Below are 15,446 nucleotides of genomic sequence, written 5' to 3'. Positions count from 1 at the left end.
ATTCCCTTCTGAATTCAATGTATTTAATGAAATAATAAGCAACAAAGATCATAAGCATGTTCTCAGTAGACCTGGTGCTCGTTGAGGTGGTAAACTGGATATCCCAAACCTTTTTCTCTGGTGGATGCTGTACTCTTGAACGGTTCTTTGTGGCTGGCTTTTCATGTTGCATCAAACAGAAATTATGACAAATGAATTTCAGGGTGTGCTTTGGAACAAGCCTTGTGGAAGATATTGAGACAGGCAGTTGATGAATTGCCATGCATTATTTATTATAGGCATACCTCAGTTAACAAAGCCCTTGAAAAATAAATTTATTTTTACAAAGTCTTTATACAACTCCTCACCCACATCCTTCCTTGTCCCTGCTCTAGATGCAAGTATTTTAGCAGTGTCAGATTGGGAGGAACATAGATTTTGCTTCCAGGCTTCAGCAATCAGTCTGCAGTCAACAATGTATTGAAACTTGAGCTAAGAAAGAATGGGCTCCTAGTCTAGCCCGTCATAGCTATGTGTGCCTACCCACAGCAGGGAAGATAAATGGCAGCTACCTCCAAAGGCATGTGTAAACAATTAAATAGAAAAAAGTGGGAGAACAGTCTACTTGACCATCTACTCTCTACTTGACTATCTCTACTTAATCTCACCATGATTAAAAATCCTTTATCATAAACAAAAAAATGAGGAATAGATCTATAAAGTCAGACTTGTCCACAGTAGCCCACACTCTGGTTACATCCTGAATAGACTACTGCAATGTACTCTATGTAGGGTTGCCTTTGAAGACTGTTTGGAAGCTTCAAATAGTTCAATGGACAGCAGCCAGGTGATCACCAGAGCGGCATACAGGGAGCATACAGCCCCCTTTTTATGCCAGCTCCACTGGCTGCCATTTTGCTTCTGGGCACAATTCAGAGTGCTGGCTTTAGCCTATAAAGCCCTAAACGGTTCTGCCCCAGCTTACCTGTCCGAACATATCTCCTCCTATGAACCACCTAGGAGATTAATATCATTGGGGGAGGCCCTGCTCTCAGTCCCACCATCTTCACAGGTGTGTCTGGTGGGAAAGAGAGACAGGGCCTTCTCAGTGGTGGCCCCTCGGCTGTGGAACTCCCTCCCCAGTGATGTTAGAGCAGCTCCCTCCCTCCTGGCCTTCAGAAGAAAAGTGAAAACCTGGCTCTGGGCTCAAACCTTTGGAGATTAACTACAGTGTAACAATAACTACAAAATATGTGCAATGATTCTTGGAATGGCCCTGGATTACAACTGTAGGTTATGTGATATTAATTTTGCTTATAATGTTTATATGTTTTAATGTGCATTTTAGGATCCCCCGGTGGCGCAGTGGGTTAAACCCCTGTGCCGGCAGGACTGAAGACTGACAGGTTGCAGGTTCAAATCCAGGAAGAGGTGGATGAGCTCCCTCTATCAGCTCTAGCTCCTCATGCAGGGACATGAGAGAAGCCTCTCACAAGGATGATAAAAACATCAAAACATCCGGGCATCCCCTGGGCAATGTCCTTGCAGATGGCCAATTCGCTCACACCAGAAGCAATTTGCAGTTTCTCAAGTCACTCCTGACACGACAAAAAAAATGTGCATTTTAACTCTAATTTTTAAATTTTAACATAAATATATTTAATTGTCTGTTATCTAAAGGCATCAAATAGTTGCCATATGTAAAGCCACCTGGAGTCCCCTTCAGGGTAGAAAAAGGTGGGATATAAATAGAATAAATAAAACAAACAAACAAATAAATAAATGTGTCCACCAAAACAGAAACCATAAACAAGGGTAGGCCAATGGAAAAATAAGTCACTCTTGAATACAATTCATGCAAGGCTTACCTGATCTTAGTGTTTCATTTCAAATGAGCATATTGCTCGTTCTGAATAAAATACTCATTTTAACATGTTGAAACACACTTTTTCATGTTATAAAAACCTATCCTTACTCTGTGTTGTCCCTGACTCTGATACCAAATTATCTGTGAATTGGGATACACCTTTAAATTATTCACAAAGGACTATTTCTACTCTCAGCCATGTCCCTGTTCCAACAGAATATCCACCACCACCCAATCTTCCATTTTCCTTCTTCAATCCATTCTCAGCAGTCTGTAAAAATATACTCTGATCATTATTTCTGAGGACATGTTAACTTCTCTTGTTTCTTTTCCCCCTCATAGTTTTTTTTTTGTAGCATTGCAAACTCCAGTATTTTCCTAAGTCTGCTAGCATCTTCTGTCTCAAGTTTTACTGGCACTCACGGCGTGCTAGTGGACTCGAGAGAGACAGATGGAATATAACGGAAATGCAAATTTTATAAGAAGGGTGAGCCTCTAAAGACGTTTATGCTCTCTAAATTGCCTTAAACCGCAGCGTTCCTTCAGCACCAGCTCTTCCATGTCAAATACACAATTTCATTCTTCTCTACAAGATTATGTGGTTGACCAGAGTAACATCTGTGAATTTTATATAATCTGCATTGTACCTGGGATGTTGAAGAATCAGGAGTGGCTACTTTGTCAGTGAGGTAGTGAATCCGGCTCAAATTTTAATGTGTGCTTTAAAGGATGTATCCGTAGTGCTGAAGTTATTTTGAGGCTAGGGATTTACACCTTGGTTATCTATCCCCTTTGCAGACTGGAAGAAGACCCTGAGCACTACATCATTGCTATGGAAAACCATAGCTATTATTGATTGCTGGTCGGAATAGAAGAGCCATGGATCAATAATGTAACAAAGAACAAGGCAGCTTTACATGTTCATAGGAAATGCTTGGAATACTTAAAATATGTTGCTATCATACATTCCCATATACATTTTGAAGTGTAAACTAGGCAAAGCAAATGTAAACTGCCTTTGCATATGCAGGAAGGTGCCATGAGCTAAGAAGTAAAGCATATGTTTTGCAAGGAGAAATGTTCAGGTTCAATCTGTGGCACCTGTAGATAAAATCTCAACTAACATTCAGAAAAAGATGATACTGTGAGGAAGTGATTGGAATACTGGGGCTAGACCAGGCATAGGCAAACTTCGGCCCTCCAGGTGTTTTGGACTTCAACTCCCACAATTTCTAACAGCCTCGGGCCCTTTCCTTTCCCCCCTCAGCTGCTTAAACAGCTGAGGGAGAAAAGGAAAGGGCCTGAGGCTATTAGGAATTGTGGGAGTTGAAGTCCAAAACACCTGGAGAGCTGAAGTTTGCCCATACCTGGGCTAGATGGATCAGAATTTACTTTATAGCAAAAATAACATGGAAACATTAGAGAATGCCATGACCAGTGGGCATATTATTGACCTCAGAGCAATTCTAGTTGGTCAGTAGTCCTTACTTACTTACTTAGATGATTCCTTGTTGTCCGAGTAGGATAATCCTCCAGGGTGGGTCCGTAGGTGACTATGGAGCCCTATTCTTGATCTGCATCATCTCCCGCAGTGAGGGCATTAATTTCCAGTTGGAAGGCAGTCCTGGTCGGGATTGGCTTGATGTGCCTTCCTCTTTCTCTCTTTTGCCCTCCATTCGTGCCTCTTCAAATTCTTCAGCACTGCTGGTCACAGCTGACCTCCAGCTGGAGTGCTCACGGGCCAGGGTTTCCCAGTTCTCAGTGTCTATGCCAGAGATTTTAAGGTTGGCTTTGAGTCCATCTTTAAATCTCTTTTCCTGCCCGCCAACATTCAATTTTCCATTCTTGAGTTTGGAGTAGAGTAACTGCTTTGGGAGACAGTGGTCAGGCATCCGGACAACGTGGCTGGTCCAGCGGAGTTGATGACGGAGGACCATCACTTCAGTGCTGGTGGTCTTTGCTTCTGTATAATTTAGTTTATGGCATGGTCATTCTTTGACATGCTGTCGGTAATGAACAGATATAATGATTGCATCATAACAATGCTTTATTTATAACCCTATCTCCCCAAGGGGACTCAAGGCAGTTTCCAACAAAACTACACAGTGGCAAACATTTAATGAGAAAACAACAAATAATAAGCCAAACCAATTGGTAAAACAGTCTTAAGAATTATAAAATAACAACTGTAATAAATGAACATAACACATCACAAACATTTACTACATGACAACTTTATAAAAACTATTATACATCCCTCAGTTTTAACAATTATAACAGTATGTTTTGGGATCACCTCAGTCTCAAGAAAGAGTCTTTCACCCTGCTATTTTGGCATAAGTTTCTGTAGACTGCAAGTGCAAACCATTTTTTCAGATGCTTAGAGTACTATTGTTGTGGGTATATTGTCACGCATCTGTTTCTTAAGATGGGTAAAGGGGTGGAGAGGTAACAATAGTAATAAGTTTAGATGTAATTGCCCAGATATCACTAGTATAAGTCATATTTTCAACAGTAGCTTCCAGAAATTCCCCACCAGCACAGCCAGCGGTTGTGAGATCCTGAAATTCACAGTCCAAAAAGTAAATTTCCCAAGCTGTTTCCAAAAATAAGGTGCCATCACTGAATCTGTCTGTTTTAGTGGTTACCAACCTTTTTTTGACCAGGGGCCACTTGACCAAGGATCACTTTCACCAGGGGTCACTCTCCAACATTAGTACCAAAACGGTTATGAAACCGTTCTTCATAAACTTTAGATTTGGTTTGGTTTTTTGAGGTGCTGATTCAGAAAATTGCATTGTATAGACTACATCAGCTCTAGTTTCTGATGCAGAACATATGCCATCCATCTGCTCGCTCACAGAAAACCATATTTAAGGCACTATAAGAGGGTTTCGTGAGACCAGTCGCTTTTGTTGCAACGGTGTAGTAACAGTGAGGCTGCAGACCATATTTTAGTTCTTGCGGACCACTGGTGGTCCATGAACCACAGGTTGGGAACCACTTGTCTATCTTTTAGAATCATCTTTTCACCTTCAAACACAACTACACCCAAGAAGGATTTGATACAATTCTTAAACATCAGTCAGGCTCTTAATAAAGTAGGTATTCCATTTAATTTTAAACAGGAAGCTCTTCCAACGGATGAAACTTTTATCTATGTCTTAGCTTAGTTAAAATCCAAGGATTCTCATCCCTTGAATGTAAAGCTGCACTGGGCATGTGCAAAATAAAAAGGATGATACTGTAAATACTTTTTTTATTAGACACCCTTTTATTTTTATATTTTCTGTCTTCAAAAAGAAAAGAAGAAATTACCACCTCCCCATAGCTTTCATAACAGGGTACAATAATGTTAGTAATATAATTGCTGTTCCAGCTCTTTGGCTCCCATAACGAAAGTTGGAATTTATTGTTGTTGAAAGACAGGGCAGAAAAATGTATTTTCTGGAATACAGATGAAATAGAAATGAATCAATGCACTCCACTTGTAGATTGTTTCTGAGTGCTCATGCATTAACAGCAAGGGGATGTTGCCTTCATGGGATGGTAAAATACATGGCACACATTCTGGAATCTTGGCATTGAACCTATGTCAGTGTTCACCTGTCAGTGACCCTATGGAAGAAGCAATGCTCATGTTGCTTCCTACTGTTACGATATTATCCTTCCTTCTGAGGAGGGCAGGGATGACGAACTGAAAGGGAATCAATAGTTTCTATTAAGTAAGGTTTCATAGTGCCACATCCTGGAGAGTTCGTCTTGTATTGTTTCTGAATTAGTTCTAAAAGGAAGAGTATAAGGCATCAGGGGTTTTTCAAACAATGTCAAATAGAGTGTGCACCTATTGCAGGTTCTTGGCTTCTTTATCGATCCCAAGTCTCTTCTGTATATAAAGGAACTTGTAACTCCTTTGAGTCTAGCAGAGAAGATAAAATATGGAGCATAATTTTTATAAACTCAGACTATCTCATCATGTACAAGTGGTGAATCAAATGCAGCTGTTGAAATAGATTGAGTCCATGCAAGCTCATGCTACCAGAGTCATGCTCTCAGTCTCAAAGGTGCTAGAACAGTGGTTCTCAACCTTCCTAATGCCATGACCCCTTAATATGCTTCCTCATGTTATGGTGACCCCCAAACATAAAATTAGTTTCATTGCTACTTCATAACTGTCATTTTGCTGCTGTTATGAATAGTAATGTAAATATCTGATATGCAGGATGTATTTTCATACACTGGACCAAATTTGGCACAAATACCCAATACACCCCAATTTCAATACTGGTGAGATTGGGGGAAGGTATTGATATTGTCCTGTGGGAGTTGTAATTGCTGGGATTTATAGTTCACCTACAATCAAAGAGCATTCTGAACTCCACCAACGATGGAATTGAATCAAACTCGGCACACAGAATTCCCATGCCCAACAGAAAATACTGGAAGGGTTTGGTGGGCATTGACCTTGAGTTTTGGGAGTTGTAGTTCACCTACATCCACAGAGCACTGTGGACTCAAACAATGATGGATCTGGACCAAACCTGGCACTAATTCTCAATATGCCCAAATATGAACAATGGTGGAGTTTGGGGAAAATAGACCCTGACATTTGGGAATTGTAGTTGCTGAGATTTATAGTTCACCTACAATCAAAGAGCATACTGACCCCTACCAATGATTGAACTGGGCCAAATTTCCCAAACAGAACCTCCATGACCAACAGAAAATACTGTGTTTTCTGGTTGTCTTTGGTGACCCCTCTGACACCCCCTTGCGACCCCTCCAGGGGTCCCGACCCCCAGGTTGAGAAACACTGTGCTAGAAGAAACTGTTGTGTACTTGTGTGGACTAACACAGCTATCTCTGAAGATTAAATTTTCTTGGGGTATTCAAGGAAGTTGAAATCTTGATCCATTTTAGAAGGAGAAGGAAGGGGTAAAGAAGAAGGGCCTCAGTTCTTGCCTCTGATATCCTTCCTTTCTCTTTGCCTCTGTCATTTCCTTCTCATCCGACAGCAAAACCTCCAATTCTATACCATTCGCTTGTGAGGAAAACTTGGCTACGCCACTCTTCATTTGCCTCTAGGATGCCTCTTCCTCCGATGGGAAAACCACCAACCTGCTGTTCATTTCCCTCTCTTGTGAGAGAGAAATGAGGGAAATGAATGCCGCAGTTGGCAGTTTTTTCCTAGGGGAAGGAGATGACAGAGGCAACCCAGAGGCAAAGAGAAAGGAAGAGCGGCGCAGGCAAGAGCTGAGGCACTTCTTCCCTCCAAAAAGGACTGCAGCTCAAGGAATTGGAGGCTCATCCTCATTGCTGCTTGCTGTAAGGGAAGGTGCTTTCTCACAAACCCGGAGTGAGGCACTAAAAACCTATCTGTAGGCCAAAGAAATGTAACCAATTTAATTTTGGCCAAGTTGTGCAGGTCTGTATCAAGATCACAGCTTGATGCATAAATGCAAAATTCAAAAAAAAAAGTCAGTGTTAAGTATTTGTGTTGAAATTGAAAGTTGAAGGTGATCTTTATTGGACATGGTAGAACATTATTTAACTAGGAGACGCTGATGATAATGGTGTTAGTTTGTATTGTTTTCATTGCTTCTATTGTGGTTTTATACTGTTTTAATGTTTAATTTGTATTTTGTTATGTGTACTGACTTGTAAATCCCCTTGAGTCACTGATAAAGCTGAGAAGGGCAGTATACAAGTATAGAAATAAATAAATAAATAAACTGGAGTGTTTAGGGTGGGAAATGTAGGTTAGGTGGATCACTCGTTCACATCAGTGGAAGGTATTATTAGCTGCAAATTAGAACTTGTTTATTAGTTCAACTGGCATGTTTTCCTATGGCTGTATCCTAACGATTTACATAATCCAGACAAGAGCACAAGATTAAAAATCAATGTACTTCTAAACTGTAGCAATTTTTTTAGTAGTTCTACATTGTACTAAGACTTACCTAATCCTTATTTGTTTTTATACTTTGAAAAATCCTCTTTTGTGGATTACTGACTTGTAAATTGCCTTGAGTCACGTATAAAGCTGAGAAGGGCAGTATACAAATATAGTAAGGAGGTAAATAAATAAATAAATAAACTGGAGTGTTTAGGGTGGGAAATGCAGGTTAGTTGGATCACTCATTCTCATCAGTGGAAGGTATTTAGCTGCAAATTAGAACTTGTTTATTAGTTGTTTATTAGTTCAAGCTCCTCCTGTTTGTCCTGCCCCATCTTCCTTGGGTGTCCTTAAGCTGTGGAATGAATGCCCTGATTTATTGCTATGGGATCCTGGGAGCTGTTTTACAAGGTCTTTAGACTTGTCTGCCAAAGAATGCCAAAGAATGCTGCTGCCTCACCAAATTATGAATCCCAGCATTGCATAGCATTGAGCCAGGGCAGTTAAAAGTGGTGTCAGCCATGAAAGAAAGGAGAGGAGAGGTGGAGAGATACAGAGAGGATGAAGGAGATCTCAATAGGAAAGAAAAGGAAAAAGGGGTTTGGAGAGATCGATAGGAAGAAAAGGAGAAAGGGTTTGGGGGGATTGATAGGAAGAACAAGGAAAGGGGGTTTGAAAAGATCAATAGGAAGGAAGGGGAAAGGGCATTTAGAGAGATCAATAGGAAGAACAAAGAAAGAAGTTTGCAGGGATCCATAGGAAGAAAAGTAGTTTGGATATCAATAGGAAGAAAAAGGAAATGAGTTTGGAGAGATATAGACATGCTTTGGCTCAGCGCTAAGATTTTATGGCAAGGAGAGAGATGGAAGAAGCTTGTTCATAACTATGAGTTGTTCATAACTTGGAAGTTATTAACTCAGAGACTGGCAGTAATTTGATAGTCATTCCAAGTAACACTAACAAGTCTTAGGCTACATCATGAGACTCAGTCCTTGTATTATGGAGTGAGTGAAGTAGGGGGCTCATAACTAAATCCATAAGCTCCACTTCCTAATCTTCTCCAGTTTTAACCTTTCCAGGGTCAGTAAGGGGAGTGCCTATTACTTGGGATTAATGCACTTTCCACTTCAGCAAAAGGTAGTGTGATATAGGTGCGTCAACCGAAAACTACGCTAAATGCAGGTGAGGAAAAACACAAAACCTTTGTTATCTCTAGTATCCCCCCCCCCTTTTTTTTTTTTACAGTTCATTAGTCCCTGATAGCATTAATCTCAGGATGTGTCAGAAGTGGTTGTATTGTGATCTCTTTGAGAATAGCAGCTGATCTTAGACCATTAGACTTGGTTCCCTTTGAATGTTCATCTAAGTGGCAGGTAGCTTGCAGAGCAGGAGATCTGACAGATGAAACAGCCAGTAGAAATTAAGGATGCCATTGGGAAATTTACCTGTCCGCCCTTTTTTTAACAGAGAGAGTTCCTCCTAGCTGGAAAAAAATGGGGGAGGTATCAGAATCATTACTTTGTCTATCTTGGAGGATAAGAGACATGAAGTAGGTAATTGGGATAATTTGGTATTGAGTAGATTTTTCTTGTGAAGCGGGATAATAGCTTCTCAGATTACATAGAGTCACTTCTTTTAATGATGTCACTGTAATGGATATTCACATGCCAAACAGGAAAGCATTATATATCATAATAAATAATAATAGTATCTGTATGTATTGAATAATATATATAAAGCATTTTCAGCTGGAAAAGGAGAATAAGAAACCAATAGAATTTAATGAGGCATGAGGATGCACAATAGGCAAAGAAGGCTGAGTTACTCTTGGAGGTGGTTGACAATGGACCATTGGGTAGAAAGGGAAATGGGATGGATTTTGCTGACACAGGATCTGAGCGAGTGAAATTTTGAACAGGAGCAGTTAACCATGCAAGATCTTGTTGATGGTTGCATTGTTGTCAGTTCTGGCCCAACTAACCTGTCCAAACACATCTTCTCCTATGAACCAGCTAGGACAGTGGTTCTCAACCTGGGGTTCCCAGATGTTTTTGGCCTACAACTCCCAGAAATCCCAGCCAGTTTACCAGCTGTTAGGATTTCTGGGAATTGTAGGCCAAAAATATCTGGGGACCCCAGATTGAGAATCACTGAGCTAGGACATTAAGATCGTCTGGGGAGGCCCTGCTCTTGATCCCACCTGCATCACAAGTACATTTGGCGGGGACGAGAGACAGGGCCTTCTCAGTGGTGGCCCCTCGGCTGTGGAATGCCCTTCCTACAGAAATTAAATCAACCCCCTCCCTGTTAGCATTTCGGAGGAAAGTGAAGACCTGGTTGTTCGAGGAGGCATTTGAATAGGCAGTGTAACGAATATAGGAATATGGAACAATTGGATGATGAGACTAGATCTTGATTTTAACTATGGACAGTATGAGATGTTATATGATGTTTAATTTATTGTTATAATGCTATTGTTTTAATTGTTTTTAACTGTTTTATGATGTTTTACGCATTGAATTTTGCTATTGTGAATCGCTCTAAGTCGCCCGAGGGCTGAGAAGAGCGGTATGCAAATATAATAAATAAATAAATAAATTTACATTGTATAATGCCCAGGTCTTTAGTCCATCACGGTGGACCTCAGGCCCTATTGCCTAAACCAGCCTTTTTGGGATCACAATCCAGACTACAGTTTATTCTTTCAGCATCATATTTACCTCCACCTGATCCCAGGTTCAGATCTCATCCCTTAAAATGTTTCCCCGTTTCTAGATGTTTGAAATGCTTATCCCAGGAGGTAATAACTAGCATATTTGTTAGTAAAGTCTAAATTTGCCAGCACTTTTGCTTGTGGGCTCAATCCTAGCTGTCTCTGAAATTGGATCTGCTTCCACTTTTGCTTTCAACTGTGTATGTGTGTGTATGAGAGAGAGAGAGCATGAAAGAGAGAGAAAAGCTTTAAAGCAGAAACATCACTTCAGGCAGTTGAAAACCCATGGAGTTCAACTGAGGAAGAGTGAAGAGTGGGAGTGAGAAACAGAGCAAGCCAAAGGAGTTAGATGGAAAGATTTAAGTGATAAGTGAGTGAAAGGATTGTGAGGGAGAGGGTTAGTCAGAGAAAGAGATAAGTGATTCATCAGATAAAGCCCATTTGTTGCTTGATTTCTCTCAATAATAATTCATAAGTTCTTTGATACTTTTAGTACCTCTTGCTGCATGCCTACTTTCACTTTTTTTTTCTGTTCTCTGCCTGTTTTGAGGGGTGGCAACTGTCAAGTATTTCACATGGAATAGTGCCATTATGTCTCAAAAACATGCTGAGCTTTAGCAAACTACAAATCCCAGGATTCCATAACATTGAGCCATGGCAAGTAAAGTGGTGTCGAACTGCATTCCTTCTACAGTGTAGATGCTCAGGAAGTCAGTGTGGAAAATTATCCATACTGGAAATACAAAGTTTTATTTTTTTTTCTTTTAAAAATTCCAAGCTATTAGGACTACAGTATTATTATATTTTATATCAATGGGATGTGTTATTAATTGCTTATTCCTTTTTTTGTATTTTACTGTATTGTACTTTATTGTATTATTCATGTTGTAAGCCACCCCAAGTCCCCTGGGAAGAGGAATTGGGATAGAAAAAAACATTATTATTATTATTATTATTATTATTATTATTATTTGAAAAAAAACAAGATGAGTCCACAGGAGACACTCTGCTGGCTGTTGAATTGGATCACACGTCGGACACTTCCCAAGTGTCTAGGACTGTGTGATGTATCGGCAAATAATGCATGCAGATCCCAGTAAGGTGGTCTTCTGCAGCTGGCAGATAGTAATTTTGTCAGCGCCGATTGTGTTTAAGTGCAGGCCAAGGTCTTTAGGCACTGCACCCAATGTGCCGATCACCACTGGGACCACCTTGGCTGGCTTGTGCCAGAGTCTTTGCAGTTTGATCTTTAAATCTTCATATTGTGTCAACTTTTCTAGTTGTTTCACTTCGATCATGCTGTCACCTGGGATTGCAACATAGACAATCCATACTTTGTTGTTGTTATTATTATTATTATATTGGGTTTTTTTATTGCTGCATTTTAAAATATACCCTTTCCCCAATGAACACCAGCCAGTTTTCCACTATTATGACCCTAAAGTGCAAGTTGGGCTACAATACATTGACTTGACCTGCATTAGAGAGATTTTCTCAGGGCAAAGCTGAGATTAGAACCTGTGTAATCTTAGTCAACATTCTAGCACTCCACCCATTATGCTGGATAGGCTTCTCCTGTGCGAATAATATGTTGGAATTGCACTGCAGGAAGGGCATAGCAGATGGTTCTTTCTGTATGCAGTTCTTCTCAGGCTCTGTGATGTGCAGGGATGGCAACTGTTGTTTTCCAATGTGCCAGGTATGACATTTTGGTACAATTGTTTGTTTATTTATTTCCTGTAGACTTGCCAGGGACTGACAGGCAGTGATTCAGGGACCACTTTGAGTAGCACAGAGGTTGGGCAAGACTTCAGAACCCTGGACAGTTCTTTGCTCATCCAAAGGCATGGAGAAGGCAATAAACTTTGTGATGCTAATTTTTGAAATCATATGTTATCATTTAATGTGGTATTTTATGGAAAAAAAACATAGTGGTTAAAATTTTTGGTCCTTGTCCAAAAGGGACAAATGTGGTTCAACAACAGAGGAAAATGGGAAGCAAAAAGCAATACCACAGTGCAAAAGCCGCAAAAACAAGTACTAAAAATACTAAAAATGTAGTGGGATGGTGGTAGTAATGATTATTGTGATGATAGAAGCATTACAATCAGGAACATGTCAGATTTCTTATCCAGGTCGGCATCTTGTTTACCCTTCTAGCCAACTACCTTTCTCTAGGAAGCATACATTAAAACTTGGGTGGGCAACTGCGTTGGGAGGAAGAAATAGTTCTGTCCTCATTGTGTAGACTCTACTAACTGGCAATTGTGACCAAAAGTCATTTCTAGTTGTGACTCCTCTTTCAGTAGACAAGTGCATTAGTTTTTCCTTGGGGTTAAATTAACAACTTATTGATTTCCTAACATTCTAGACCAGGGGTCCTCAAACTTTTTAAACAGAGGGCCAGGTCACAGTCCCTCAAACTGTTGGAGGGCCAGATTATAATTTGAAAAAAGCATTAATGAATTCCTATGCACAATGCACATATCTTATTTGTCGTGCAAAAAACAGTTAAAAACAATACAATAATTAAAATGAATAACAATTTTAACAAATATAAACTTACTAGTATTTCAGTGGGAAGTGTGGGCCTGCTTTTGGCTGATGAGATAGGATTGTTGTTGTTGTTGTTGTTATTGTTGTGTGCTTTCAAGTCATTTCAGACTTAGGTTGACCCCAAGCAAGGGTCGGGTAAATGACCTTGGGGGGCCGTATCCAGCCCTTGGGCCTTAGTTTGAGGATCCCTGTTCTACACAATGTGAGGATGAAAATGTTTCAGAACCTGGAATTATCTGTATTGCTTATACATGCATATGAGCCTGTCCACCTAAAAAGAAGATGGAACAATCTTGTTTTGTGTTGTTCCAGAGACTACAAAACAAATGAATGGATTCAAATGTCAATGTGAATTGCACATAAAGGAAGACCAATGGTAGAAACTGCTCAATGGTGGAATAGAAAGTTTTGAAAAGTGGTGAACTCTCCATATTTGGAGATACACAAGATTTTGGACTGGCATCTTTCATTGGTATTTTCATCTGCATATTCCTGCATGGCAGGGGGTTAGACTGGATGGCCTTTGAGAGCAGATCTCACTTTATGATTCTTCAAAGAACACTTTGCATTACCTTTTACACATATGTTCAGGTTAGACATGACAGTTGGAGTCGATCTGGAGGTTCATAATTCCAGCAAAGTCCAAACACTAACTTTTCCAAGCTGTAGTTAAATAGTCCTTTAGTTTGAGCTGACAGAGATCTTTCTGTGTCCTGATGAGCAGCAACAGAAGAAGAGAAATGCATTGCAAGTTTCCATTACTTGGAAAATACAATTTACTTTCTTTCCTCTTAACACACACACACAAAATCTATTTCCTTTCTCCAACAATAGTCCTGAAAGATTTGCTAAGTTAGCATATTTGACCCAGCCTCGGAAGAGTCAGGTGCTACCACCCTGTTCTGCTCACCAATGGAAAATGCAGATTCCCAGGTGGCTTGCTATTCTGAACACCTGGGTGTTCTTTAAAAAGCACCTGCAGAATTGACAATGAGCAAGAAGGCAGCAGAATCTTATCGAGCGGTGTGCCTAGAGACCCAATTACTTTCCAGAGCAGTTGGAAAATTGGGTAGGGACAGAGATAACCTTGAAAAAAAATGTGAAAAGCCATGGTCTCACGTTTTAAAAATATAGATCTGCGTTGCCCTTCAGTGATGAACTTTAATTCCTCTCCAGGCTCTTGATCTCTGCAAAGAAGATGTGGGTTAGTGTAGTGACTACAAAGCCTGCAGAATCTAGGGCAATGTGTACATTTATGTCTACTTTTTAAAAGTTATCAAAGGATGTAATTTCTTTGAGCAATAAAGCAAATGGAGAACTTGATATTTCATCCAACCAACAATGGGTCACTTTTAGGACAAGTTCACATATTTCCATTTTTGTTAAGGGTGCATGAATGTGAAATGAGGCAGGTCTGGAACAAATTCCAGAGTAGATATCATAACAACGTGTGGTAAAGTGCAATATAGTGGCATAATTATGTAATGCAAAAAGATCCTAGCATTGCATTTGCAAAACAGTTGTCTCTCCATATTTGCAGTTTTGGTTATTCATATATTTCATTAAAACTGTTCTCTCTAGCATGTTTATGTCCTCAGGTGCTATTCTATATTTAGATTCCACTGGCTGTTGACCATAGGGTGGTACTGGAAAACCTAGAAATTTCTCGAGGGGGTAAATTTGATCTAAGAAAACTAATTAAAAATGGCTATAATGCCACCATACGTTTTGTAATCTTAATAGAAAAGCATTTGTTGTTTGTTGTTTTATACTTTCAAGTTGTTTCCAACATAAGGTGACCCTATCATGGAGCTTTTCTGGCAAGATTGGTTCAGAGGGGTTTGTCACTGCCTTCCTCTGAGGCTGAGAAAATGTGATTTGCCCAAGGCCATCACTGATATTTGCAGGCCTGAGCTGGAAACCTAAACTTCGTCTTCCAGAGCCCTCGTCCAACATTCAAAACAATACTACATTGGTTCTTTTACTTTTATCTCAATGGAGTCAAAGCAAAGAAATAAATGCACACTTATATCCCTGAGTATATTTAGATTTAGATGTGGTCATTTGCACACACAAAATACACTTTACCAGCACCACTACTATAAATAATAATAATAATAATAATAATAATAATAATGTTATTTATATTCTCCTCTGTCTGCCCAAGGGGGACACAGAACAGATTGCAACATACACAGATAGGCAAACATTCAATTCCTTTAATACAGTGGAATAGCAATGACATACAAATACACAGAAGAAAGATAAAGGCTTTCCCTTGAATCTCTGGCTTTCTGGAGGCAGTGCTCAACTCTGGCCATGGGGAGGTGCTCTTGTTCCATTTCCAAGTCGAGGAACCTGTTGTCCTTAGACACCTCCTGGTCATGTTGCCAGTATGGCTGCATGAGTGTCTTTATTACCTTCCTGCTGAAGCG

The 15,446-nt window shown here is 40.0% G+C and overlaps 1 protein-coding gene across 6 annotated transcripts in view; it reads left to right on the top strand.

The window, feature by feature from the left end:
* The window catches only part of PEX5L (peroxisomal biogenesis factor 5 like), a 204,671-nt gene that overhangs the window by 83,985 nt on the left and 105,240 nt on the right, over positions 1-15,446 (top strand). Inside the window, exon 1 of one of the 6 annotated variants that reach the window (XM_060767459.2) lies at positions 12,007-12,154. The exons of 4 other annotated variants lie outside the window; for them this stretch is intronic. In XM_060767459.2, coding sequence (XP_060623442.2) covers positions 12,044-12,154 — 111 coding nt within the window. In that variant the 5' untranslated portion in view covers positions 12,007-12,043. Of the gene's footprint in view, positions 1-12,006; positions 12,155-15,446 lie in introns of those variants that run through there. One more of the 6 variants, XM_060767462.2, reaches the window with a different exon arrangement.

The sequence above is a fragment of the Anolis sagrei genome, chromosome 3 (assembly GCF_037176765.1).
Source record: "Anolis sagrei isolate rAnoSag1 chromosome 3, rAnoSag1.mat, whole genome shotgun sequence".
Lineage (NCBI taxonomy): Eukaryota > Metazoa > Chordata > Lepidosauria > Squamata > Dactyloidae > Anolis > Anolis sagrei.
The sequence above is the reverse complement of the archived record's forward strand: the minus strand, read 5'-3'. Positions and strand labels throughout refer to the sequence as shown.